This window comes from Saccostrea cucullata, unplaced genomic scaffold, assembly GCF_032062105.1.
Source record: "Saccostrea cucullata isolate Sc308-1 unplaced genomic scaffold, CSIRO_AGI_Scuc_v1 ctg130, whole genome shotgun sequence".
Classification (NCBI taxonomy): Eukaryota; Metazoa; Mollusca; class Bivalvia; order Ostreida; family Ostreidae; genus Saccostrea; species Saccostrea cuccullata.
Genome location: NW_026939106.1, coordinates 811,362 through 839,161, shown reverse-complemented (window position 1 = coordinate 839,161; position 27,800 = coordinate 811,362). Strand labels below are relative to the sequence as shown.

Here is a 27,800-nt window from a genome sequence, read left to right as displayed (position 1 = left end):
TTTATATCGATTAACTATCACTGATTTTCGTCTGTTTTCAAGAGGAATGCTTACGCCGCTTGAAGTTCAGAATATGTATTATCCAATAAGACATCTCACGCCCCTTTAAATCGATTTTGAGAGCTGAGGAAACCACATGGATGAGTTCTTGTTATCTGACTGCCAAGTGTTTAAAACAGTGGCAGATTTGTCAAACACGTGTTTGACATAAAATAAAACTTTCGAGGCCTGGCATCCGATTGCTGATTTTATTCAGGACTCTCAGGAACACATTAACCGATACATTGATCAGATATGTAAGTATATATTTTGGGCAATAAAATATATATATTATTATGAATAAATAGCAGTAGACATATATATTGGCCACAATTTTTAAACCTTATGGTACCAATAGCTTATTTAATTTAGGTTTTCGGAAATAAAATTAAAAAAAAAAGTAATATGTTTCGAATATTCTTTGTAATATCTTCCCTTCGGAAGAATATTGGACCATTTTTGCGTTATGGGGCATGAACATCGGTCACTTTTTTCTACTTCTTATCACTTTCTTAATTGGATATATTTCTCATAAGTATTTTTTTTCACTGAGCGAATACATCTTTTGTATTTCTGATATTTAAATATTTTTTATTCATTTTATGTAGAAATGCTTAAAATGCGTAACAATCGCACAAAGACTGTTGTCACTTAGCTATATTGATATTCTGTAAAATTGGGGACCGAATAATGCTGATAGATTAACCATCATCAATTTTGTATTTTCTCTATATTTATCAGAGATCTTTTTCGAAATAGAAAAAAATATAAAGTTGGCATGAGAGCATGTCCTCATGTGAAACGATGTATATTTACTAGATGAATATATATTAATTGAAAACTGAAAATTACATGTAACTATGTACATGGTAGTCTGCGATTCCTCATCCTGCTTTACCTATAAATTTCAATCGAAACTTCTTGAGCCAGACAAAATAAATCTTCAAATGTATTACACGGCAGGCTCTTTTCACTAAAAAGAAATGTGCGGAGGACCTCTACAGAGTCTGAAACTAAACTTCATTGAATAAAATTATATAACGATTTGATAAATTACTCAGTAATCACATTTTAGATCATCCTAAACAAATATGTATCTTTACTAAGTTCATAAGTGATCAATGATCAAGAGCACATGATATCATCACCGTCAGACATCTGTGATATTTTGTGTTAAGCTAAAAGGTGTCGATCTGGCCCCAGGATTATGAAATATCTAAAGATAATGTTAAAATATTTCTAGATTTGATTAAGAAGTCAAACAAACCAATAACAAAACTGATATTTCAATATAAACCCTATGCAAAGACTATTCAAATAAGCTGCTTCATTTAACCATTGAAGAATTCAATTCCAATGTCAACTCTTTTCCCACTTCCAATAACAGACTCTGTAGTTGGAAGTTAAGAAAAATCGTTGTTTTTCTGTCTTTGATGGAGAAAAATAGAATTATCCAAATTAATCAAAAAAATTATCCCAAAAAACTTTTTTTTATATTTGCGTACGAAATAAACAAGGGCCCCAATGAAAGTTTCTTACACACCCACGATTATGCTTTTTGGTAGGTTACCAATAATAAATAATATAGTTATAGTTGACACAACCAGACACATGCAGACAGAAAAAAAAACCTTTTGTCTTGTCAAAAATTCTTAGAGTTTTGGCTTAATAAACTCGAAATACTCTTGTAAATAATTACAAACAAAGAGATCAACTGATTTATTGATTTGCAAGAGAACAGTTCCATACATTTGTATATTATGTTTATGTTTAAACTCACTGTTCTCTCTCTTTTTGTGCCTGTTGCTTCTTTCCAGAACTCACAACAGTTTTACTGGTCACTTTTCAATCTTTTCTATAATGTATAAATGAAAAATATTTCCTACGTACATAAGTAATTGTGAAGCCTTAAATGTATATGGCTGAATGTTAAAAATAAACAACAAACAATTCCCGGTCTCTAATATAAAACAGGTTTTGTCAGAATAATGTGGACATATTTTTGTTTAATAAGTCGAGCCAGAGCCTCTCGTGGTCTTTGTTGCTTCTTCATGTAGTTGCCTACGAGCCTTGAATTCATGCATGATTATACACGATTATAAAAAATGAGTTTTCAAAAAGGTGCATACAAATTTTTTTTTAAAATGTCAGTTTTTTTAAAGAATTATCAAGAATGAGTTAGCACGAATATGGGTGATATCAGAATAGGTACATCAGAACATGCGACACTATCTTTTTGAAACTGTGAGAATTTAAGTTTTGAAAAAGATAGTATGAGAAATTTTATCTCCTTTTGGATGGGCAATATCATATAATTTGTGTTATCATATAATTGTTGTAGCTTTTTTACTCATGGAATCCTTGAACGCCAACTAGCGATAAAATAATTGATAACCTTCCAGTTTTTAAACAAATCTAGTATCCCTGATTAACGAAAAGTTTAAGATGAGGTAAACTGCAATTGTTCTCCTGCTTTACCTATGTTTGAAAAGAGAAGAATTACAATTGCAACTTCTCGGACCTTTCCGACAAGTGAGGAAAGAACATCGATTGTGTTATGGAGTCCATGGATGACAAACCCCTTATAATAAATAGATGAATGTAGAGGGACCTTTTCTCTGAAACGTCTAGATCTGAACTTGATTAAATGTAAATATATCATCAAAATAAACTATAGAAGCGACATTTAACCATATCTATCCATTTTTTGGGAATGTGAAATAACCCCATTTAAAAATACTTATCCATTTATGCAGACTTACGAAAATTATTCGTGAGGACATGCTTTATTTGTGTTTTCTCTTTTATCTACTAAAGGAAACATGACTTTCTTACTATAGTTTATTAATTTGTGGAGGATGTTAATTCGTGGATGTGGAGAACCAGCGAATTCCACAACAGTTGAGCCACAGTTAATTAAAGTGCAATATGATTCTACAGTATGTCTTCTTACGTAGTTATCATCAATGGTCAAGGTCACGCGATACATTAACCGTCATTTTTATTACCATATTAATATTATATAAATATTGCATGTAGTTGAGTGTAAAACAGAAAATTTTCACCCCAAGAAAACCATTGTCAACCAAGGCAGGTTGACCATTGTTTTCGAGGGGTGAAAATTTCCAATGTTACACTCAACTACATGCAATATTTATTATATTATACTGAATGTTTTATACAAATACATATAACAGTGAACCGTGCGCGCATAAATTCTGCGCAATCGCTATTTTTTGGAAATATCACCCGTTGCAAAGCAATGTTGACTGTTGCTACGCTGAAGGGCGTGGCTTCATTTTTCAGCGGGTAAAAGTGTCTTTTAACAAATGTTTCTCGACCAATCAGATTCAACTAATATACATGAAAGTATAATATAATAAATTAAAAGGTAACGATCTGAACAGACCGTTCATAATATGAATAAAAAATTAAACACAATGAGGTCATAGGCAATGATAAATATTGGTAGTATGTTAGAAAGGTTTGTAAATAAAGGACAAAATGGTGGTCCTTGGTGAAGAAAATGATCAACAATGACTTTTTTTTTATATTTACATGTAAAAAAAAAATAAGGGTCAACCAAAATGAGAGTTTCTAACAAACCTAACAAACAACGGTTATGCTACATGATTACGTTACTCGTGAATAAGAGTGAAACAAAATTTTTGACACAATAAAATGCATGTGGACATTTATAAAACTAATGTCTAGTCAAAAAGTTTAAGAAATATGTTGGCTTGATAAACTAGAGATATATATTCGTGTACATAACTGCTTACAAAGTGATCAACCGATTGATTGATATGTCAGAGAACAGTTCGATACATTTGTACTACTATATTATGTTTTAGTTCTACTAATCGCTCCTGTGGTATTCTTAAGTCTGTGCATATTATTACTATCTTCTATCTACTGATCAGTTTTGAATCTTTTCAATATTATAAAAGAGAAATATTTCCTACTACCTGCATTTATGCAGCAAAAATACATGGTCTTGATTTTTTTTAAAAGTAAACTGAAAACGTGATGATCTTTCTCCTATGATGAGCAAGAGTTTGTTTTAAAAATGCGGAAATATTTCGTGATATATTTCAAGGCATAGTCTCTTATTGAATAATATTGAGTTTTCAGTGTGTTACTTTTTCGAGAAACATCAATTCCCGTACTAACAACCAAACAAATGGAATTGCTAATAACATGTTTTCAAAATACTAAAAATTATTCATAAAAGGTGCATTTTCACTCTTCAAAAATAGACATCATTTTGAATTATCACGTACATGTATGTGTAAACATGAATCTGAGTGATATCACAAATGGAATCACTTTTCAGACGGGCAATAGCATGTAGATGTATACATGTGATATCGTATTCATTGCTCTAACTTTTCAACTCATGGAATCCTTGACCGCCATATAGTGGCAAAAAATCTGAAAACTTGTAAATTATCTAATTCAGTAACATCGATAGCATTAGACGAGTCATTCTTCATAAAATATTGAAAAGTGGGAAATATTATTTGAATGTAATCTAATTTTCACATATTCCGACAATCTTTGAAACCAAGAGGCATTTAGCCATGTATATTCAATATAGCTTTAGGTTATAAGTAGCACACACTTCAAATGGGTAGAATATAAATAAAAGCAATTTTTATTTTTTAGAAAGTTCAGATATTTAAAATTTTGGGCTTGGTTGATTAGATGCAGATGTTTATGTCCATTATTTCTATAAAATATAATTATGATATGAATCCAAAGATTGAGTTGCGGTACCTCTACTGTTTTATTCATAAAATTATTCTTGGGATGCATGTACTACTGCTCATATATGAAAACTCAATAAGGAATTTTAAATCAAAAGTATCAATTTGAAAAAAATACAAAAAAGCAAACACAAATAAAACAATCATACAATGAAATAAAGAAGAGCATGATTAGTTATTTTGAATGCTGTTGTCAACCATTGTTATATAGTGAAAGGTATTTTGACTAAAAAATTAAACGGCATCCTGTCGGCATTTCTTTTTTCATATCTGTTTCTCAAAATCAAGCGATTTTTTTTTTCAAACGATTGTCCATCTATGTAGTAATGATAAAGCCCATATTCCTAACCAAGAAAACGCAGAGAGTCATTATACTTAACTACTTCTCCTGTATGTTAAATCAAAATCAGTCGTTTTTCATCAATCAATTAACACAATAAACTGAACTGAACAAGTTAAATCCGGTTTTCAAAACCCATTTGCATGAGTATTTATTTATAACAGCCAATGATCATCTATTTCATGTCCATTTAATCGTACATTTAACGCGTACATTTATTATATAATATTTACATAAACATCTGTCATATCAACTTTTTTGTCAGTAGTCCAATGTTTTTGGATGCATTTGTGAATTAAATCAGACAGGGATATGTCATAATGAAATATTTGCTACATAAACAATGGACGTAGACGAAAAAGTTGAGGTAACCACGTTTAACAAAGTATATTGGTTAATTTGCTATCAAAGTAACTCTTTATAGGAAAATGCGGGAAAAAAAACAAATATGACACATTTTGTGGTGTTTTGTTTTGACTATAAAAAAGTAGAATATTTTCAATGAAAGAGTGAATGAAAATTCACACAAATTCACACAAGAGACCCCTTTGAAAAAAAGAGTACAGATTCTAATTTATCTGGTTTCAAAGAACACAAACAAATTGGTTATTGAAGGAACACAGTATGTTCTTATGGAAATTCTAATAGATTGTTCAAAACATCGATAAATATTGTCATTGAAAATCTCCAGCATCTGTTTATCATACTGATTTTTTAACATTTATTTTGAAGATGACAAATTACAAGATATAAGATCATGAGGACTGCTAGTATTGAATTATTGATCTATACTAGAAATGCAAAAATACACACCTTTTCTCTTTTCTATTACCAGAAAGACAATATGCTGTCATGGACTCCCTGTCCATACATATTTTTACTGTGATCCACAACTAAAAAAAAATCTATCTTGAAATCAAATTATTTTTCAATGTTTTCTTTCTTTTAGAATTTTAATATTTCTTATATTTAGGTTTGTTCGTAAAAATAAAAAATCAACATACCCGGTACATTGAATAAACATAGTCGATCTTTGATGGTGTTCAATGAATGAATGTTAAAAGTAAAAAAAATGAGTTAGCTTAAGAGTTTTCAGAATGGCTCGGTTTAATTTAGAGTTAATATCCCTTACAGAATCAATCTTGCAGAGTTCTACACAGATGGGCAATGCAAGCAGACCTCAGTTGACAGTGAAAATGGATATTGTAAATCACCGTTGTTACAACGCAATTTTCAAAGTGCGTTAATAAATTTGGTACCAAGTTAGCGCAAAAAAGTATTTTAAAAAAAACTTTTAGAATGCGTTAAAATCTACCATCTTAAGGCACTTTGAAAAAAAATATATGGAGTTTCAATTTTCAAAGACCGATCTCAAATTCAATGTTTTAAGGGATTCGTTATACTTTTTGCTATATTTAGAATTTCCTTATGGTTTTAGTATGACTCTTGGGGATATGAGAAATGCGACAAATTGGGGTTCAAGATTGTATGCTAATTAAAAATAATATTTCCGCGCAATATGGTGCTCTTTTATAAAGCTATTAGATAAATATTGAAAGTTTGAAAATATGTTTATTCCGACACAATATTACGGTGTTTATTTTACAACTATTTGATATATTTGAAGAACTTTTATTGTTATTCTTTACATATTTTTTTCAATTGCGTTAAGTGTCCCCATGCTAAAAATAATGTTTATTTTTCACTCTTAACGCATTTCAAAATGCGTTTGATTTTATCACAGACTTTATGCACCTTTTTAAAGTGCTTTGATTTTGTCCCAATGTAAACGCACTTTGAATTTTTTTTTATCAAAGAACGTAATTATTTTCAGATTTTCTTACCATACATCATACTTTTTGTACATAATCTTAATAATACTAATACTTGCGAGTATCAGGCGCGAAAATAAAGTCTTCGCAAAGAAAAAGAAAGTTGCAGGAAAATTTCGAACATTGCGCACAAAATTTGATTTTCAAATTAAGCACACATTCCAATGCATACTGCTCTTTGAGCGCTACTGTAGATAAAAGGAATTGTCGTTTCTTGCGAACGAAGAGCCCAATTAATAAAATTGAGAAAAGCTATTGAATGGATGGAAACCTTTAGTGCATAAGATGTGATTGCAGTGTTCCTTCATCAATTGTGTACATTTTTGGAGTAGTGCAATAGTAACCATAAGAATTAAAAAAAAAAACTCGTCTTTAACATACAGGTTTGCATTGAATTTATACTAAACATGCCAAAAATACACAACTCTTCTCTTTCTTCGTACCAGTGAGAAAATTGACTACCTCGGATTTCCTGTCCATTTTTATTGCTATGATTTTACACTGAGTTGACCTCTCCATTTTAGAATCAAATGATTTTTTAAAAATAATTTTTCAGTTAGTTGTTTTCTTGTATCAATACTACTTACAAATTTTGAATCTGTTTATTGAACAAGTTTTAAAAGTAAAAATTGAGTAAGCAAACGTGTGATGGAATGCCTCCTTTTGATATAGAGTAAATACCCTTTACAGAATCAATCTTGCAGAAATTTACTCAAACTGACATTGCAATCAGACCTCAATTGACAGTGAGTGAATACTTTAAATATCTATATTTTAGCCCCATCTAATAGCAAGAAAGATATATGAAATCATGAGAGAACGGAAACCACACATTTTATATGCTATTGTATATCATCTCAATAATTCACCTTTTGTGGATGTATAATTATTATCAGCAAAAATAATAAAAAAAAATAAAATAAAGTTCATGCAAATAAAAAGCGATTTACAGGAACTTCAGAATATTTTTGACAAGATTTGACTTTCAGATGAAGAACACATTCCTTTAAATGCTACCTTTCTTACAGCGCACTTTTAAAAATTACGCACTTAAAAAAAAATCAAAGTGCGTTAAATCTGGGACCAAGTTAACGCATTTTGAAAATTTTTTTTTTGAATTTCAAAGTGCGTTAATATCGACCATTTAAACGCACTTTTAAAAAAATGCGCATGACTCAAAGTAGTCAATGTTCTAGCAAATTTTAGATATGATTAAAAATTATTTGAACCTGGTTGAATAACTTTTTGTTGATGACGTCACTACAGGATCTGAGATATAGACGTTTTATATATGACCCTTAGGAGTACGGAAAATGCGACAAAATAGAGTCCATGATTAAAAATAATTTTCTAACACAACGTAACGGTCTTTTTATAGTTATTTGATAAGTTTTTAGAAGTATGAATTTTTTCTTATTCCTGTGCAAGATGATGGCCTTTATTTTACAGTTATTTTAATAGATTAGTCTCAAGTTGTATGAAAAAAATATTTATGCATTTCATATTTGTAATTTTGATTTGTATAAGAATATATAACTACTTTGGCCAAAGTTTATATTAGTCAGTTGGCTATTGTTAGAACAGCGATATGGCTCCAGAGCCTCTCTTCTATAGAACAAAAGGGTGCTCTATTATTATAATTTTTTAAAGCAAATCTCATTTCAATTTTTTCATTAGTTTGTGTTAACTTATATTTATGGAGATAAATATAGATACATATATTTGGGGTTAGGAAAGATAAAGAAATTGGTTAAGGGTCCTTCTACCTGTCTTTTACTATTTCTCGATAAGGATAGATCAATTCATTGTTTTTCGAAAGAAATATAAGGGGAAAATGCTGTTTATTACTAAAATCAAAATTTAATTTGAAAAAGTGCGTTAAGTGTCTCCATGTTAAAAAACACTTTTAACGCACGCTTTGACAAAAATTTAAAAAAAGCATTTAGCTGTCCCAAATTTGACACACTTTGAAAAGAAGATCAAAGTGCGTTGATATTATCCCAATTGTAACGCACTTTGAAAAAAATTTCAAAGTGCGTTGTCACATACCTTAAATAAAGGGAATTGTCTTTCCTATGAACTAAAGAGTCCAATTAAAACTTGGTAAAGTTGATAGAGGAGTAGAAAGTTACAATATGGTAGTCTTTGATGTATCAGGTGTGATTGCAGTGTTCTTTCATAATTTTGAAGTACATGTAGTTAAACAGTGACCGTCAGAATAAAATCTAACTCAAAAGTAATATAAAGTTTATACAAAGTTTATAAAGAACGCAAACACCTTTAGATGCCTAGTAGGGGTTGCATCCCCTGTCCACGGAGGTTCTGTAGTCAATATTCAGGGGAAAAACAATGCATTTACATTTAGAATGAAACTTGTCAGCTAAAAAACGTTAGACCGATAGTATGTCTTTGCAGAGAGGAGATTATGAGGACCAAAGAATTGGCAAAATGTTGACTTTAAACAAAATTGTTGAGGGGGAAAAAAACCCTGTGATATCAACTTATTTACAGTATCCTGTTTCGTTTAGAAAATTTATTGTACTTATATCATGCTCTTATGTGCCGAATCAAACGGAAGGTGTTAACACCATATACAAATAATTGTGGGAAAAACTACATGTTTAAGTGAAATTGACGATGGAGAGCTGAAGGCATTTTTTGTCATAAAGTTTAGATGTTATTTAGCAGTTAACATGCATTGTCAGGTTAAGCATTAAACAGATGCGGTATCCCCTTTGGTGTCTTTTGAATATTAACTTTAGAATACGTTTAGGTTGAATCTGAATTAAATTTTCAGCGCATGGTTTGAAAACAGGTCTGCAAAGATTATAGACATTGTTGTTAATTAAGAACTACAGAATCCTTCGAATATTAACTTCAGAGTACTTGCGTATAAAATGTAATTGGTTTATAGCAAAATCTTATTTTTGATATTAATAGATGTATTATTTTATACATTAAAACCATATGGAAAATTTCTTAATTCCATTTTTTAAGAAAAACAGTTGTTTTAGAAATCCTTGTCTTTGATTTATATTTATTTTTAAAAATGGTTGTACAAAGTGTAAAGAAGTCGCATGTTTTAATTTGATTGATTTGAGAAAATAATTCTAAATACACTCTGTCAACCCGATAATCAGTGGATTTTTGTAAGAATTTCTGTAAAGATATAGGATATAGTTCTCAACTTGGTGACCTCAAGATATATAGTTTTAGACTTGATGACTTCAACCTTTTTACTGCCATCTTGTCCCTTATTAATATTTCAATACTAGTATATATTTTTTGCTTTCGTATGGACAATGAAACTCCAAATTCACGTTCAACTTCCACTGGAAGATACCATACTGTCCAGCCTCTCTGTTAACCATCTGCATACAGATCTTCATTTTTCCTTGATTTCTACCGGTGTTTTTATTTCTGCTCTGCCATCACAGAATAACCAGTCGAGATGAGGGAGACTAAATCACAATATCGGGATTCTGATTTGTGGCTGTCTTCTACAGGACTGCTTAGAACCATTTTAATCTGCTTGCAAATACCAGTCGCCGATGGTACATATTTTGTATCTTTCTACCTTGGCACAAGGATTCTTCACAGCAGTCCTCATGAAGTTTACAAATGCAGCCCTACCTTGTCCTTCTTATGTTTCATTTATTTTCCAGCACGTCAAAGGACAAATAGAAGCTTGTTATATCTCCATTTGTATCTTTTATCTGTAAGAGCTACTAGACATGATGAAGGTTGACTGGTCTGCCAAAGAATTAGCAGAAAGGGTCGTCCATCATCCCCCGTTTTTGCCAAATTGATTATTTAAGCAACACATCCTAAATGGAAATTGAACTGGATTTGGAGTCTTTGGAGCTCAGTAAACTTCCAAATTAAATTTTGCCAAGCTCCTTCCAAGGTGAACCAACTTCTCTTCTTCAAGATGACTACCTTTGTCTTTTTTGCATTCTCCTCCATTTTGCAATCCCCCTGTACCAAATGCTTCTTCTCCATGACGGAGGCTTTGCCTAATCTTACGTTGATGTTACTCTTAAACCTTGTCTGGCCTTTTGCTGCGATTTCATCGTGCTTCAGGATTGACTCTGCCTCTTCCACTTCTTGGCTGAACACTTCCTTGTAATCTTGATCTTTTGGTTCTCCATCCTTGGTATCTTTGCTGTCTTTGAGCATCAGGAAACGTTTACAATTAGTGTACTCAAATTCTTCGTCATTAATTTGAAGTAAACGGTTATTGCACATGTAGCTTAGCTGTACAACCCAATGCTGTTGAAGCTCTTGGTACAGTAACTGCATATTATCTCCAAAAACCACCGATCAGTCGTTTTATCAGTTCCACCCATGTCAAAAGCTCGTCGTACACAAGTTGAAGCCATAGAACTCATTGAAGAACACCGTGTTGATAAATCCGTGCCTTGTATTTTCCCGGGAAAGCATTTTCGTCTTTGTTGTTCTATTACTTCCAGTTCTTCAATTGTTTAATGACATCATTCACACTCCTGTCAATCCATTTTCTTGCAGTATATATCTTCTTGTTTGATAGTATATCCTCTTAGCCAAAATAGATCAGCTTTAGAGTGAGATGCGCTTGGTTTCAATTATGAGATAATCTTATTACCTTCTCCAAACAGCTCTTAGATGTTTCCATACACCCTGTGATAACCTTTTTGTAACCTTTTACGGGATTTCGTTAATTTGATCTCGGTAATGCTGCTGCTGTAGCCCTCCTGTTACCTTCTCTTACGACTTGCAACTTTGATTCTGATTGATCGAACAATTGTTCTGATTTGTTTGGTTGATTTAGGGTCTCGTACGGTCTAAATCTTTGATGTTTCTCCTTTGACTTTATGAATATTCTTTAGATATTGTTCAACTTCCTTTTTTCTAGCTGTGAAAATTCCTGACCTTTTGCTGCCTAATAGTCAACAAATGAGATAAGATTTATTGACTTTTAAACTTGCTATAACCCTTTGTCGATCGTTTTCTTGTTAACCTTCTCATTATTTTTAGTATTTCTCGTATACATGAATTCATCTATTCATTCAAAACAAGTCTCAATCTTTCTTTGGTGTCCTTAACTTTCCAGCCAGATGTCTCAACCTTTCTCAAAAAAATGGTGATCTATGTCTTTTATCCGAATGCATTACATCGTTGGCTGGCACCTGGATGCTGTGCTGTAGTTTTACCCACTTCATCCACAGTCTCAACAGGTTATCTGTCCGTTGAATCAATTGTCGAACACCCATTTGGGTTTTCAGGCTCAATTTCTTGATAGAAGAAAAATTGTGCAGATGCTTGAGTTTAGCTTATTACTTCGTTTACCCTATCATGAAAGGGGCTCCTGGATGGCGTGACATATCGACAGGGGAGCTTCATGGCACCTGATCCCATGTTTGATGTTTGCTCTTTTAGCATTTTTTGTTACCCGAAATTACTTAAACTAGGCCTTTGGGTAGACTTAGCGTTTGTCATCTTTGCATTTTTAAAAAAGTTTAATTGGGAGTATAAAGTTTAGGCCTTTAAAACGAAAAACAGGATGATTGTCCCTCTTAATTTTTTAAACAATAAAATATAGATTTACTGTTTGAACAAGCTACGAGGTTTTTCATCTACTAGTATCTTTGCATCCTGTTTTTTTTCTTTTTAAGGGCGTAAACTGGATACTCTCAATCAAATTGCAAAGATGACAAACGCATATCTCATACAAAGGTCTAAAAACTTTTATAAAACTCTTCGTATTCGTATATCATTCTTTTCATTATATAAATATAGTTCATCCCACAATTATATTCATATTTTACGTTGACGTCGTGAATGGTTGTCGTGTATAACGGATTCAAGTTATTCACAGTTCACAAAATAATCACTTTTACAAGTCAGTCACAAAAATAATGTCAGTAAGAGTAATAAGGTATAATTTCAAAAACATGTATATATTTAAGATTTTTTTTAAAGTTTTGTGTGTTATTAGTGTGTGAATCACACAGACTTGTCACGTAGGCATATTTCATGAAGTGCGCTATCATTTACTAACGTTGCTATAGACTTATTGTGACGTCACGTTAACACACGTTTTTCCGTGTATATTTCTACGCGTGAGTATACACGAAAATGGTTTTCAAGTCAATTTCACAGTTAGCTTTGCAGAAAAACACTGCGAATGTAAAGATTGGAATGTAGATACGGTTTGGTATCTATGGTCGTCTACAATGCCCTCACCTCTGGCATTTTTTGGATTTGATAACGTTGCAATCCGTATCTTTATTTAACAGAAGTTCATCATCAATGATGTCTTACTTTTTAGTAAAGATTTTGAGAGAAAATAGGTTACCACTTGGTCATGATTTAGATACTTATATTCAGAAGATTGTTTAAAGATGATACTCATTTCTTTAGTAAACATTGTTCCTAGAAATAAACATTGTTATCTTCTGGTTAATTTTGAAGAATTGACATCAGCGAAACATACGTACGCATATTTCTAAGTAAACTTGCTATATGCTTCACTGTTTGTCTCCATTTATGTGTTTTAGTTTTTTATTGCTAACATATCGTCAGAACAATATACAGGAGATAAACGAAGCTCCTCGGCTCTATTATTTTCCTATCTTGACAGCTCTGGGACTTATTAGTCATCAAATTCACAGATGTTAACGTCGGGCTCTTGTATAATTGGAAAAATGTCACACGAAAAGAACACATCGCGCAACTCGTTTAGCGTTAAAACATTACCGAGGAGATGGGGAAGGTCGCCGTGAAAGCTGAAACACTCTTCATTGCTAAGTTAATAAGCATTGGGTCGATGTCCATAAATGGGATTCGGCATGATAAACCAATGGTAATATAATATTTGTTGTTGACAAGATAATGGGTCCTTACTCTTCAACCCTATGAACATCTAAAATATCTGCAACTGTGCTTTCAGCAAGCTGTGATATATTTTCAATTGCAAAAAGTGGAAATAATTTAAGAGTATAATAGGTACACATAAGATAAAACATCAATGTATGATAAATTTACCATTTTCTTACGTATTTCTTATAATGTGATCATCAAAGATGATAGATCAAGAAAGTAACGACCCCATTCCCTGCATTACGCGATTCTGGGCAAGATCATTCCATTAATCCTCAATAATTCACTCTGATATCATTACACAATACGATAGGGTGTAATAACGGGAGATAAAAGTATGACATTCTTAGCTTTAACTGTAGATGCGAGAGATACATTTCATTTTGAAGAGAGGAACGTTGGCATTTTCAATTGTTTCATTGACCAGTAATGCAATTTAGACGTTCAGAGAGTCTTTTGTTCCTCTTTTCTAAGGGATTTTTGGGCAAGAGCATTTATTGAAAATCCTTTTTCTTCATTTGATGCAATGAATTAATAAATGTATACAAATAAAATACCGTATAGCGGGTTATTTTAGCGGGGTGCTAATTTTGGCTTATTTTGGCGTTTTGTGATAGTCCACTAAAATTTTAATCGCTAAAATAGTCAGTACTCTTCTTAGTGTCCATCTGCAAAGAGCTGAAACCTTGTGTCATCAAAATAAATTACGCCAAAATTATCGGCATACCTTTGAGCAGACAAAACGCCAAATTTTACACCCGCCAAGAAAACCCGCTATACGGTATACGTTTGATTATTTTAGTTCCTGTATACAGGGCTGTTTTTGCTGTTATACTTGCAAACCTTTCATTCGTCCATGCACAATTGTTATATCTTTTGGAATTCTTCCTTTTTAAATTAGGCTTCTCCATTTGAGCGAAAAATTCTCGAGAGGGACGTTAAGCAATATACAATCAATCAATCATTTTTTAATTCACCTTGTTACGATCAGGGCTAATCAAATTTTTCCTATGTAGAGAATTTCATAATTCCTCTCTACTTTTCTATTGGAAACACCAAAGGAGGTGACATGAAGAAGTCAGTTTCTCCTATCCTAGTGACCAATCAATCTTTCCCTGAACGTTTTTGGTAAATGGATTTCTTAAATTCTTAAAATCATAGATTTGATATCCTAAGAGTAAATATTGAAAATAGTTTATCGACATTTGAAGGGGGTTGCATTTGCAAAGAAATCGATTTAAAACAAAACAGAATGAGCGAACTGATGACTTTAAACGACATTATTAATTAACACCCTGTAATATTAACTCTACATTTTTTATATCCCTGTAAAATTAATTTATTTGTTTGTAGCCTGTCACTCAGTTTAGATATTACTCTTGTAAAGAACATGATCTATCTTTTCAAATGAACAGAAAGACTGAAAGACCTTAAGGAGGTGATACTCATGATGTTAATACGGGAAGTTGACGATTGAAAAATTAAACTCAACACGTTATTCATGAAAAGTAGTTGTCAGTTGTCCATCAATGTATATGCTAAATCATGTGTGACTGTCTAAAACAAAGAAGAGGTGAGAGGTATCAGGTGCATTTCAAAATACTTAATGATCGTATTATTGTCAAAAGTATCGACTTATCACAATGTTTATTGTATCCACAAAGAGATACCGGTACATTTCATGTAGAAGATTTTAATATATTCTCTTCATAAGAATGCCTAGGCAAAGGAGTTCAGTCAGTTCCCATGAGAATTTCAACGAAAATCTGGTCTGCAAAGACCCCTCTCTTTGTCCTTATTTGTGTTTTAAGGGGGCCGACTATGGTTTTATTGTGTGAAAACTACAATAGCAAAACTCTCCATTTTTATACCATATATAACATCCATTAACTTTAGTGTGCATGCAAAGTTTGGGCGAAATCTACCATCCAGGTATTTTAAGGGACCATCTCAAAATATTGGTACATTTATTATAGGATTATATAGGAAAATGTCAATTTTAGCACTTTAAAGCAAATTATACAAATACTACAATAGACTTTTTGTCTAAACTATAATATATGATGAGTAATACTATATTGCACATTATGTGTAAGAAACACAGAATTCTACCGCCTTGTTATCAGAGGGGCCATCTCAAAAAGCCAAAAATTAACAAATTTTCCTGTTTTTATAGAGTACTACAATATATGACGGGCACAAGGGTATTATATGAAAAAATATAAGAATAATGGAGAAATTCTCAAATTTCTATGTTTTAAATTTCAAGAGCGTACGTATACGTTTAATACTTTTTATTTGGTAACATTTTTATTACCACTTTCTTTAAGAGCTTCAGCTTATCATAACGTCAAAAACACACTGAAACGACGTCAACCTACAAAATTTGTTAAAAATTCAGTTATATAAAATTGTTTTTAAATTTTTGAACCTGTAATTTCTTAATTTTGTTTAATTTTATTAATCAAGTGAAAAAAGGTGCATTAAAACAGTATTATACGCTTTATTTTGCTATGATGCGCGAAGTATTGCGCAATGGAAACTATAGTCGGCCCCCTTAAGCTCTCTGAAATCACTCTTACTCAAATGATAGGATTCCTTCCTTTAAAGGGATTTTTCAAGAAATGTAAAAGAAAAAATCGAGCATCTTTACTATAAACAAACATAATAAACATTGCATCTAAATTGGCTCTATTTTTTAAATTCATGTCATTTGATATATTTTCTTATAATTTCAGATAGCCTGAGGGACAAGTAATGACAAGGGAAGCAATTCTTATACCTTTTCTTTTTGGTAAGTTAGGCAAGATTTAGACAATATGTTTATAACCCATTGTATACTGAGTATACCGGTAAGCATGTAACTTGCCGGATCTGAAGAAAAATATTTATTTTTTACCCATATTTATTGAATTATTGCATGAGAACCAGGCAAACATCAATTAATGTAAAATTCATGAGAAAATCAGAAATTGCGCCAAAGCTTTGAAAGACACCTCGCCAGTTCTACATTTATATAAAAATCGACATTAACCAGGGATTGCACCTAATCCGTCACATCACAAAGTTATCAAGGCAAGACATTCAAACTAAATCTTTAACAAATTAACACTTGAAATATTTTTGATTTCATAATTTCAAAAAATGGAACAAGCTTGTAAAAAAGAAAGTTATCCAATTCTGCAGTTTAAAGTCAAGTAATTCTCTTTAGATGGGTTTTTAATTTTGATAAATGATGCTAAAATAGTAGCTTAAAAAGATTTAATCTATTTAATTATTCTTCCTGCTGTATCTAACTGTGATACGAAAAATCTTGGTTTTGATTTACGAGGCATAAAGATACATGTACGTAATTTTGCATATTAAAATAATACACAAAACATAATTAAAGTCCATGAGCAATACGTTTTCTTCCATTATAATTAGTAAAGCTACATTCTCCAGAACTTGTTCTCTATATTAAATTTGTAACTTAGTTTTTAGGACATACGCAACGCAGTTTGAACTTTGTTGTCTTTTTCCGGAAGTTGAAGACTTCCAATACTTAGTGGAACTGTGTGCTACATTTTATTGTCCATATAAGCTGTTGTAAACTTCTTCTATATACCAAGTTTGGATAAAATAAAACATCTAGAATATATGTTAAGTAATTTTTGTATATTTTTCTTTGGATTACACAAGAATTTACATTACTAGTAATTGATATCTTTCAAAACCATAGGTAATGCATGCTAAATTTTTTGTCTACAGACATTTAATGAAACTATAATCTTAACTTAGGAATATCTTGAAAATTTATCAGTAGGTCAGGTACGTGTGCTTATGTTCTTAATGCTGATTCTGCTATTGTTACATCCGCCATCATTGGTATGCAGTGTTCCATGTAATCTGGCATACTATTTTCAAAGACAAATTGTTTTTGTTTTTAAACATTTAGAATAAAGTTTAAATACGCAAAAATATCTTGTTTTTACGGTGTAAAAATTGACACATAAGGCATTTTATACATAATTCAGAATATACTGAAAATTTCAGAACTAACATGTACCTTCATGAAGGAGTCCAAAGCACAAGTCATCATTTTGGAACTCAATTAATCAATTTATCAATAGCATTTCACTTGTTAGTGGTTTTGTATTTAAATTAAAACTTTAAAACAATCGGTAAATTCTGATTCTGAAGCTTAAACTGATTCCTAATCTTGGTACCTGGCCCCGCCATCCTAAAATAAGTATGAATTTTTAATTCACTTTGTTTCAGCGATGGTACAGTCAGAAAATTAATGAGTCGAAAGCATTTTCTGGCTTAAGTACGGTGAAATATATGGAGATAACAAACAATATTCAAGCTCAAAAGTCCATTAGAAATACAAAATTGGAGCAGAGCTAACATGGACCTCCAAATTATCAGAGATGGGATCAGGTGCCATGAAGGAGTGAGCATCCCCAGCCGACCGGTCGATCGTTGTATGGCGCCTAGGCTGGATGCTTGTAAAGTTAACCATATGCTAGAAATGCTCGCTTGCAGTGCAATCTAGCAATTTTATGCTTTTTTTAATACTGAGTTCCTTGAGTTTTTTTAGAGGATGATATTGAACAAGGAATTCATTTCTTCCTAACTCCTAAACATTCAGCGAACAACTCCTGTACTTGCCGCCAGATTTGCTGATATATTTTCTTTTATTACATATCAGTTATTGCCTTGTTTATGGTCTACTTAGCAATCGTTTTAATTCGTGAGGGTCAATGTTTGTTGGTAAGCAAAATTTTGTTGATTTGTAGGAATATTATTTTGAGGATAACTCGTATATTCAGACAATTGAATGCATAAATTTATTGACATAATAGTTGTTCATGCGGAAGTAAATTCCTGGACAAAGGTACTCAGAGAAATCCACAAAGATTGGTCTCCCACTAATAACGATGATTCCAGAGTATGTGGAGAATAATTTGTAATTTACATATATAAGTTCCATTCTGATTTGTCTACTTCCTCAAAATTTTACAGTTCTGGTTCAAGAGGCCTTACTTCAATGTTCGTTGTTTAAAAGTGTTGGACAAACAAACTGTTTTTGAAGAGAAGTTTGAGAATTGGTTTTTTTTTTGTCATATAACATCTGTATGTTAAAGAGGTCGTCATTCTCTATGATGTTCACTACCCTCCATCTATTCTCGTTTTGTAATGGTAATTTCACAGTCTTTTGCGATAGTCTTTTGTGTACCATTTCCTGTCAGTTTTACAACATCAGTATGAATGATTTTACCCATAATTGGAAAGGTTACTTGGATTTCATTCTAACTTCTCGGTATTTCTATCTCCAGATATTTGATTATCTTTGAATTTACTTTCATTCATCAATAACACAAGTGGAATACTTGTTTATATTTATGTATAAAGCTGGTTTGATGTTCAATTATGATTATGTTAATGATGTTAGTTTCACATATATGTCATCTTTCATCCAACCTGAGTGTGACAGCATTGTATTGCTCGTCTTAACCTGCTGTTGTCAAATAACAAATCAAAAACTTTAATGGGAAATACAGTTTGTGTATCTTCAGTTACTGTGAAATCATCATCGTTGGTGGGAGACCAATGTTTGTAAATTTCTTGGGTCATCTTAATCCATGAATTAGCATTCCCACTAACAATTATTTTGTTATTATTAATTTCTAGAATCGTTCGAATTTATGAAGAAATTACGTCCTCATGAACAACCAAATTTTTGCTGATCTACGAACGTTGGCGTTATGAATAAAAATGGTATATCTAAACCCCATATTGGGTTGAACTTGTAGGGTTTTGGCTGATGCATATATGATTTTACCAAACATCGACTGTGCTTAGATCTTTATTCTCTTTCGATCTTGAATATTTTTGGGACAATCTGTCTTTTTTCACGTTTCGAAAGATGAAACAAATGGAGATAACAAACAGTATTCAAGATGAAACGTCATAACAAAACAATACAAAACAGGAGCAGAGCAAACATGGACCTCCAAATATCAGAGGTGGGATCAGGTGCCATGGAAGAGTCAGCATACAAACTGACTTTTGACATTCGACTTATACATCTAAATTCCTATGATCTGCAGCATCATACTGTACCTCAGTATTATCATATGCCAAGATAAAACAAGCAAATAAGCTAACAGGACCTCTTTAAATATTTTTTAACACTTGAGGGAACTTCGATTTGTCCCAAGTATGTCCATATAAACAAGAAAGCTTTCGATAAAAGTTAACAACACAGGAAGTTCATCCAAGTTACATGTACGCAACATCTCTTAAAATCGATGAGAACTTACTTCCGCAGAACTTGTCTGGTAAACTGTCTTTGGACTTGTTTTCTGCTGTTGAGCCCTCTTTACAAAACTCTGCTTCAATGAAGCCAAATAGTGTAAAGCTTTGATAAACTTTTGATAGTTCTTTTTACTATCTCTGGGCTGTACCTAACCGGCCTTGCTTGTCCCTAATCATAAACTTAGGTACAGTCGAAATCTTTTCTTGTTTTCTGTTTAATAACAAAGAAACTGTCTCAACAAGGGACTTGAAAAATGTACCGTTGTGAGTACTAGCTTTAACAATACGTCTTGCTTTAGTTTCCAAACTTATGGTTTGAGCCCATATGCATGTTTGTATGAATGTGTTTTGTATAGAACTTTTGCTTTTTGCTTGATTCAGGCTTCAGAACACACACACATAAACTCATCTAAATCTCTACTGAGAAGCCCAATCTCTTTATTGATGTAAAGTTATACTGGTCTCTTAATGTGTCATTACGACGAATATAATCTAGTAAAATTTATAGGGACAATTAATCCAAATCCCACAGCAAACTTTTTTGTATCGTGTTTTGGTCTATTGATTGGGAGAGATCCTACATAATTAATTAAGTAGGTATCAGTTTGATCATAAAAAAATACACATCACTACATATGTATACAAATAAGATAATGGGTAAACTATCGTTTTTTAAAAATAATATTTTACTGGTTTATATACAGACGACCTTCAAGAACTTTGAGCTTTTTTCTGTCAATTTTGTATGTTTTATCATTTTAGCGGCCAGTTTGTCATCAGAGTCTTTCTTTAATAGGTACATGAAATCTAATCTAAATCACCACTTCAGATTAACAATGACAAAGTATGCAAATAAAGAAGTTCCTTTTTAATGCAGTTTTCTGTGAAGTAAAGACTCTGGTTTTTAAGTTTGTTGAGACGAATGGTGATATAAAGAGTTCAAAATGTGTTCATTTTAATACTATTGACTTTCTTAAAATTGTGGTTTCAAATTTTCTAAGAGTTCCTTTGAGATTTTAAGGATTCATATGTGATTAACACCACTCCTTCTTGATTTTTGTATTGTTGTTCAGTACTCCTGAAGTTTCTCCTTCATTGCTTTTAATATTTTGGTGAAGAGTACTGAAAGAGCTTGATGGAATATTTAGTAGAATCCGCTACTACATGACTTTAAGTATATGGTTGATTTGTGGGATTAATTTCAATTAAGTTCCCCTAAAATGAAATTGAAATAATAATTATATAAAAACATTAAAAATTATCAAACATTTCAGCAAACACATCTTTGTAGATCAAAGGCCAAATTATTTAGCCAAAAAAGGAAAGAAATCAAGATCAACAGTTATTTGAATTTCAATATTTCAATATTTATTAATGACTGGAGGTTCCATGAGTTTCCATAGAAAAGATGTGTACAGAAATATTTTAATATGTCTTCAATTTTATGTAAAATTCAGTTAACGAAATGAATTCTTTCAGCTTTTGGATATTCTGCATCGAATGCTTCTCCTATACTGTTTGATTCAACACCAGAAAACATCAGTGGAATAGCTGGAACAACAGCCATTTTGCCGTGTACTGCCGACCTTACGGATGCAGACTCCAAAAGAGAGGTAACAATTATAAACAGAGGAATGGGCAGATAATATCAAGGGAAGGTCTGTTCAGCAATATTAGATTTAGGGATGCACTTTTAATGGATTCTTTTAGATAGTATGTTTAGAAAGAAGAATTTTGCACTGTAGGGATGGACTTTTTAAAATGTTCTTTAGGTATTCTGATCAGTAAAACGACATTTAGGAATGGTCTTTTTAAAGTGTTCTTCAGGTATTCTTTTCAGCAAAATGACATTTAAGGATGGGCTTGCAAAAGTGTTCTTTTGGGTATTCTTTTCATTTAAAACGACATTTAGGAATGAACTTTTTAAAAGTTTTTTCAGATAGTCTGTTCAGCAAAACGACATAAATTTAGGGATGGGATTTTTAAAACGTACTATGGGTATTCTGCTCAGCAAAACGACAATTAGAGATAAACTTTTTAAAGATGCTGATAGAATCTGATTTTCGGTATCTCTGAGTTAGTTCTAAAGACAAGCAAATGTTTTCTGGTGAAAATCTATATTTTAATGTTAGGAAAGTGATCCCTGACAATCCCATGTTTTTCAAATATCCTCGGAGCTAAAGGGGTCATTTCCTCAAAATGGAGTTTGACTTATACATCAGAATAAAAAACTCTCTTCCAAAGACATGAAAAGCAGGAAAAACCATTGCATTTTATTACGTTTTTAAGAAAAGGGCTCTTGTAACAAAATTAAAGAATTGAAGTGCTGATAAATTTTATTTTAAATTTACTTTAAACTCTAAAGATTATATTACTTAGGGTTATTTAATGTTACATTCTTATGTAAATATAAACCATTGAATTCTATTAAGGGTGTTTTATGGATTATTACGGTAAAAATCCTCACCTTTGGCCACAAATATTGCTCTTTATTTAAGAATTTTTTTATGTTATTTTTTTTTGTTTAATTGATTATTTTTTCCAATAATTTAAAGTAAATTCATTCGCAGAATTGTTAAAATTCTAACTTTAAATTTATCGTTTTTGAAAGATTAAAGAGTTCAAAATCTTTTTTAAATTTTTAAATAATAAAAATAATACTGGAAAGATTAAACATCGGTTAAATCAAGTGTTACTGGTAACTAAATGATTCTGCATTTTATTCGTTTTTATTGCTTTGTGTATTATGAATTTTACAGATTTTAAAATGTCAGATGATCAATATATGCATGAAAAATTCCAGATAACATGGATGAGTCCAAGGGAAGTCCTTATAGCCATTGGTGATAGACGCATAATAGACGATACACGAATGTCAATCGAACGCCCTCGTGTGCCAGATTGGAACCTTCATATACGTGAATTGCAGTTTTATGATAGAGGAACATACACCTGTTCACTCAATACAAAGCCAATGAGCATGAAAAAAATTCATTTAGAAGTATATGGTAAGAAGACCGGTATAGGCTCATCAATTAAAGATAAAGAGAAGAGTAATAGGCAACTCATCTCACCACTTGAATTTCATTGTGATTCAAAAATTTATATTGTATATAAGTTAAGTATAAAATACAAATGAAAAATACGATATAAAAAAACGATATAAGAAGAAAAAGAGAAAAGTTAAAAAAATTTAAAGATCAAAGGCAAATAAGATCGAATAAACTAAAATTTAGCATGGTATAATTGACTCTTCTTCGACATTGGGAATAAAAATACATCATCTTCTAATAGATAAAGTAGATATTGAACGTATTTGTTATGTTTTTTCATATATGTATGGGCTTTTGCAGTAGAACCACAGATTTATGAAAAAACACGTAATACTCACCAGATTTTAAAGGAAGGAGCAACCGCTAACCTCACTTGTAATGCCACTGGGTATCCAGAACCAACAATCACGTGGTATAGAAAATCTATCTCAGAGAAAGAAGGTACATCTCTCTTTCTCTCCCTTTCTTTACATTATAAATCAAAGTTCAGTGTAACAAGGCGAATAACTCTATCGAACATCTTGTTAATAAACTTTTTTCCAAAAAAAAAACAAAACAATACGATGAATAATTGCTAAGAATATGTTTTGAAAAGAAGTGGTTTTCGAATTAAAATAAATTAAACTGATATTTTTTTTCTTATGTTCTTCACAAATCCCTTTGCTTTAGGGTTATGCTTTAAGATGAGCAAATTGTTTTTACTTAACCCTTTTTATCGTCTTTCTGAAGAAAGTCACGTTTATAGAATAAAAATGTTCATCAAAATGTTTTTAAAAATCATATAGTAATAAATCATAGTGCAATTGTATTGAAACTCTGGCTCATTACCAATGAGATTTTCAATATTTAATGAACTCTTTCTCTCTCGACAAAAACCCTCTTTGGTAACTTGGCTTTCAATAGTAATGAGTTTCAAATACGTGTCAAAAATGCATTACTATTAATAAAATTTAGGTTATCGAATCACACGTTGAATATTAAAACAGGTCGACACCATAACATACCTAAGCTTAATAGATTATGTATATGATGTAATCTCCATGATGTAGAAGACGAATTTCATTTTATTTTGAAATGCCCATTGTATATTGATATAAGAAAAGAATCTTTGAAAAAGTATTATTATACTAAGCCAAATGTCTTATAATTAATTCAGCTGTTAAGTCCCAATAATAGTAAAGATCTCTTAAGGTCAAGATCTAGTAAATAACTTGAGAGACAAATTTTTGGGTGCTAGATCCATTATGACGTCATAATCAATTTCAACTTTCTTTTTCCCGTACTTTACGGCTTTAGCAGAATTATGTAGAACATAGGGTATTTTCATGTCATTCAATTTGAAATCATATGAAAAGTAAACCGGATACCTACATTAGATTTTATATTGATTTAAAGAAGAGGCCATGAACATACTAATTTCCGTTTTCTGAGAGACTGTAGGCAATCTGGATACATTTCCTTTGCCGAATACGAAAAAAACTCCCATATTCATGACTAGTTTTCTTAATTTTTCATTGAAAATGACAGTTTAAAATACAGTTTTTCATCTTGTTACCTATAAATTATGCCCCGAAACACCTTATTTGACCAAACTAAAGTTGTAAAGCATCAATAAAGGATTTTATTTCTCAGGTTTGATAAATCTGTAGGCACCTTTCATTTACTAGATCTTGACCTTAATTTTGGGCAAATTTTTGAATGCTGCAACAATGTTAAGACAAAATAAAATTGATGTATAGGGGCCTAGTAGTTTTTTCATGTATGTGTTTTTAACGTTCACTCTCTCTGTATATTTTTTTTATTATGACCATGTATGCATAACTTCTCTGATGAGCCAGTTGGCTTAAAGAAATAAAGAAACTTGAAACTTGTATTACAATAAAATGCTCCGATAAATTATAATTTTTAACTTTTTTCAGCAATAAGTCAACAAGGTGCATTCTTAATGATACACAACATCACACGTTACTGCAGTGGGGCGTATGAATGCGAAGCGTTTAACGGAATAGGACCAGCAGTCTCTAAAGTGTTTTCTGTCAACGTACATTGTATGTATTTTTTACATTTAAGGAAATAATCACGATTTTTTTATACTATAGTATTCTCTCTTATTTCTTAAGAGTTTGTCAGGACTAGGGTTAAGGGTGTTACAGGTTGATTCGTCTATGATCTAATTTTGATAATCACGGTACCCATATTTTTTTCTGAAAAAAAAGAAATTTCAAGGAAAGTGAAATATAACTACATTGTATACAACTGGATATTTCGGTATCACAAATTAAAGGCAGTGCGATGCTTGCTATGACGAGTCAAACGTATACATGTGTTTACATTTAAATTTGCGATAGTTATGAAAAGTACAAAATATAATTTATAATAAATACTTAATGCAATTTATGATAGGAAATGAAGTGCTTTATTACAAAAACAAGGGAAAGCGTTCTTAGATGTACTGAAATCAATATTACTTTAAATTTTAGAATCATCATTTCTTTTTCCAGTTCAACCAGAAGTGCAAGTATTGAATAAAAAACAAAAGCAAGACCTTGGGAAGGAAACTATATTACAGTGTGAAATATCAGCATCGCCTCAAGCTATAGTAAACTGGAGAAAGGGAGAAGACGTTTTCACAGCCAACAGCTTCCACAGAATAACGTCAGAGATTTATGAAAAGGATATTTACACCACTATTCTTCTTCTCCGAATCCAGAATCTAACGTGGAATGATTTTGGAGAGTACGTTTGCGAAGCCAGTAATATTCTCGGAAGAGATCTAGAAAGAATGCAACTCTTTCGTAAGTTTTAAAGCTAAAAATAGAAGGAATGTTACTTTTTCATTCATTTCCTCTGTGGATTTTTATTTGTCTGAACTTCTATTTAGAGACTCTAAGATCTTATCATTGTGCCTGTTGAAATTATGGCATCATAACTTGTCCGGACAGAAATATTGATGAAAAGTGAGAGGAACATGAAACAACTTTCTTTATAGATATTTCATTGCCACAAAGAAGGATATAATTCTTAAAATATCTTTATTTGTTAACATGCAGTAGACTTTAATTTTAAATGCCAAAATGTCATGTGTTTTTTTTTTAAAGTTATAGAAATTCAGAGTGTTCATATGAACTGCAAAATCATTTAAATGACATTCATTTTGAGAGAAACATATGAAATGTATTTTTAAAAAATATCATTGTTACATAAAGGCATTAAGAAAATATGGCTTTCTCAAAACAATCTAATTTTTTCTTACTAAATATATTATCCTTATCCCAACAATGCTTTCTTCCTTCAAAATATTGCCAGTCTACGAAAAAAGAAATCTTTTTCGAGAAATATATATAAAGAAATATATCACTGCTACTAGTATAAACATTCCTCATTTCTTTCAATCAAATATATTTTTAAAAGAATATCAGCGCTTCTTTTTTAATTTAGTCTCTTTTTTTTTTTTTTTTTTTTTTTTTTTTTTTGCTAGCAATAAATGGTATTCAAGTTTCACCAAAGGCAGCCAAAGATGACAAAAGTGATTCAAAGACGATAATATTCGACTTTAGCTCGAGTTCCACCAGTCATCAGAAGTCAGCGCCTTCTCCTGGAGAACAGATCCTTGTTAAATCCCCAAATTCAAAACCATATGGAATAGTACACGGTTGGTGTTCAAATTTAAATATACTGTACATTTTTTACCATTGTCATGTGATGGCATTTCGTTAATTTTATTGTCGCTTTAATGAACTTGTCAGTTACATAGCTTGAGAAATGAGACTTGCTTCATATTAGTTATTAAGCCCTTGTTTTTATGCTGAATTTCACGACAGAATGTACCGTATCTATGAATTATACATAGGGCTAAATGCGGTATATTTGTGACCCGGCAACAGGGGATGTTTACTCCTCCTAGGCACCTGATCCCACCTCTGGAATTTTCAGGGGTCCGTGTTTTACGCCCTCTCTATAGATTTGCTTTGTTAATTGATTTTTTGTAAATCACTAACTGTTCGTAATCTTAATTTTTCGTCTGTATATAATGAAAATTTATATAAATTTGCAGTTATGGATTGACTCCTGCTTGGCTTTAATTAATAAATACTTGTTTATTTCAGATTCCTCAAATAGTTCATCAGAAGCAGATGCGATGTTCCATATTTTTGAATGTTTATTTTTAATTGTTCTAGTTCTAATATGTCAGATGATTTCATCTAGCTGTTAGCAAATTTCATCAAGAAAACGAGCGGACGTTGACATTTCATATTTATCATGTGTTAATCATTTTTGACAATTCATCATGTGTGATAAAATTGAGGGTTTCTGTATATACTGTAAATAAGTATTTTAATAAACTTGTTTTAAATTGTAAATGTCTGTTATTTTGTTTCGACTGATGCTTTGAGATGTAACACTTTTGTTCAGCTATATAAAAAGAAGACTGAAAATGACAAACAAAATATTGTAATATGTTTCTGCGACAATAGAACTAGGATATGAAATCCACAAATGATAAATTAGCAATGGAGAGGCAACCGTCATTACCGATTTAAAACATTAACCAAATACCTTGATAGCCAAGATTCAACGTTCTCTTGTGATACAAATTAAAATT

At 31.5% G+C, this 27,800-nt stretch overlaps 1 protein-coding gene across 1 annotated transcript; it reads left to right on the top strand.

Moving 5' to 3' along the window:
* LOC134252237 (neuronal growth regulator 1-like) lies at positions 1-27,558 on the top strand. Its single transcript, XM_062734661.1, has 9 exons — positions 1-296; positions 16,580-16,635; positions 21,624-21,757; positions 22,948-23,152; positions 23,498-23,638; positions 25,117-25,245; positions 25,699-25,992; positions 26,676-26,849; positions 27,304-27,558. The coding sequence occupies exons 2-9, from the start codon at positions 16,599-16,601 to the stop codon at positions 27,408-27,410; spliced, it is 1,221 nt and encodes a 406-aa protein (XP_062590645.1). The 5' UTR covers positions 1-296; positions 16,580-16,598; the 3' UTR covers positions 27,411-27,558.
* The last annotated feature ends 242 nt before the right edge of the window (positions 27,559-27,800 follow it).

Bases quoted from the DNA above. Each gene is read 5' to 3' on its own strand.
- LOC134252237 (XM_062734661.1), top strand. From the start codon at position 16,599: ATGACAAGGGAAGCAATTCTTATACCTTTTCTTTTTG. The intron at 16,636-21,623 runs GTAAGTTAGGCA...GAATTCTTTCAG, and splicing joins TCTTATACCTTTTCTTTTTG to CTTTTGGATATTCTGCATCG. The intron at 25,993-26,675 runs GTAAGTTTTAAA...TTTTTTTGCTAG, and splicing joins AGAAAGAATGCAACTCTTTC to CAATAAATGGTATTCAAGTT.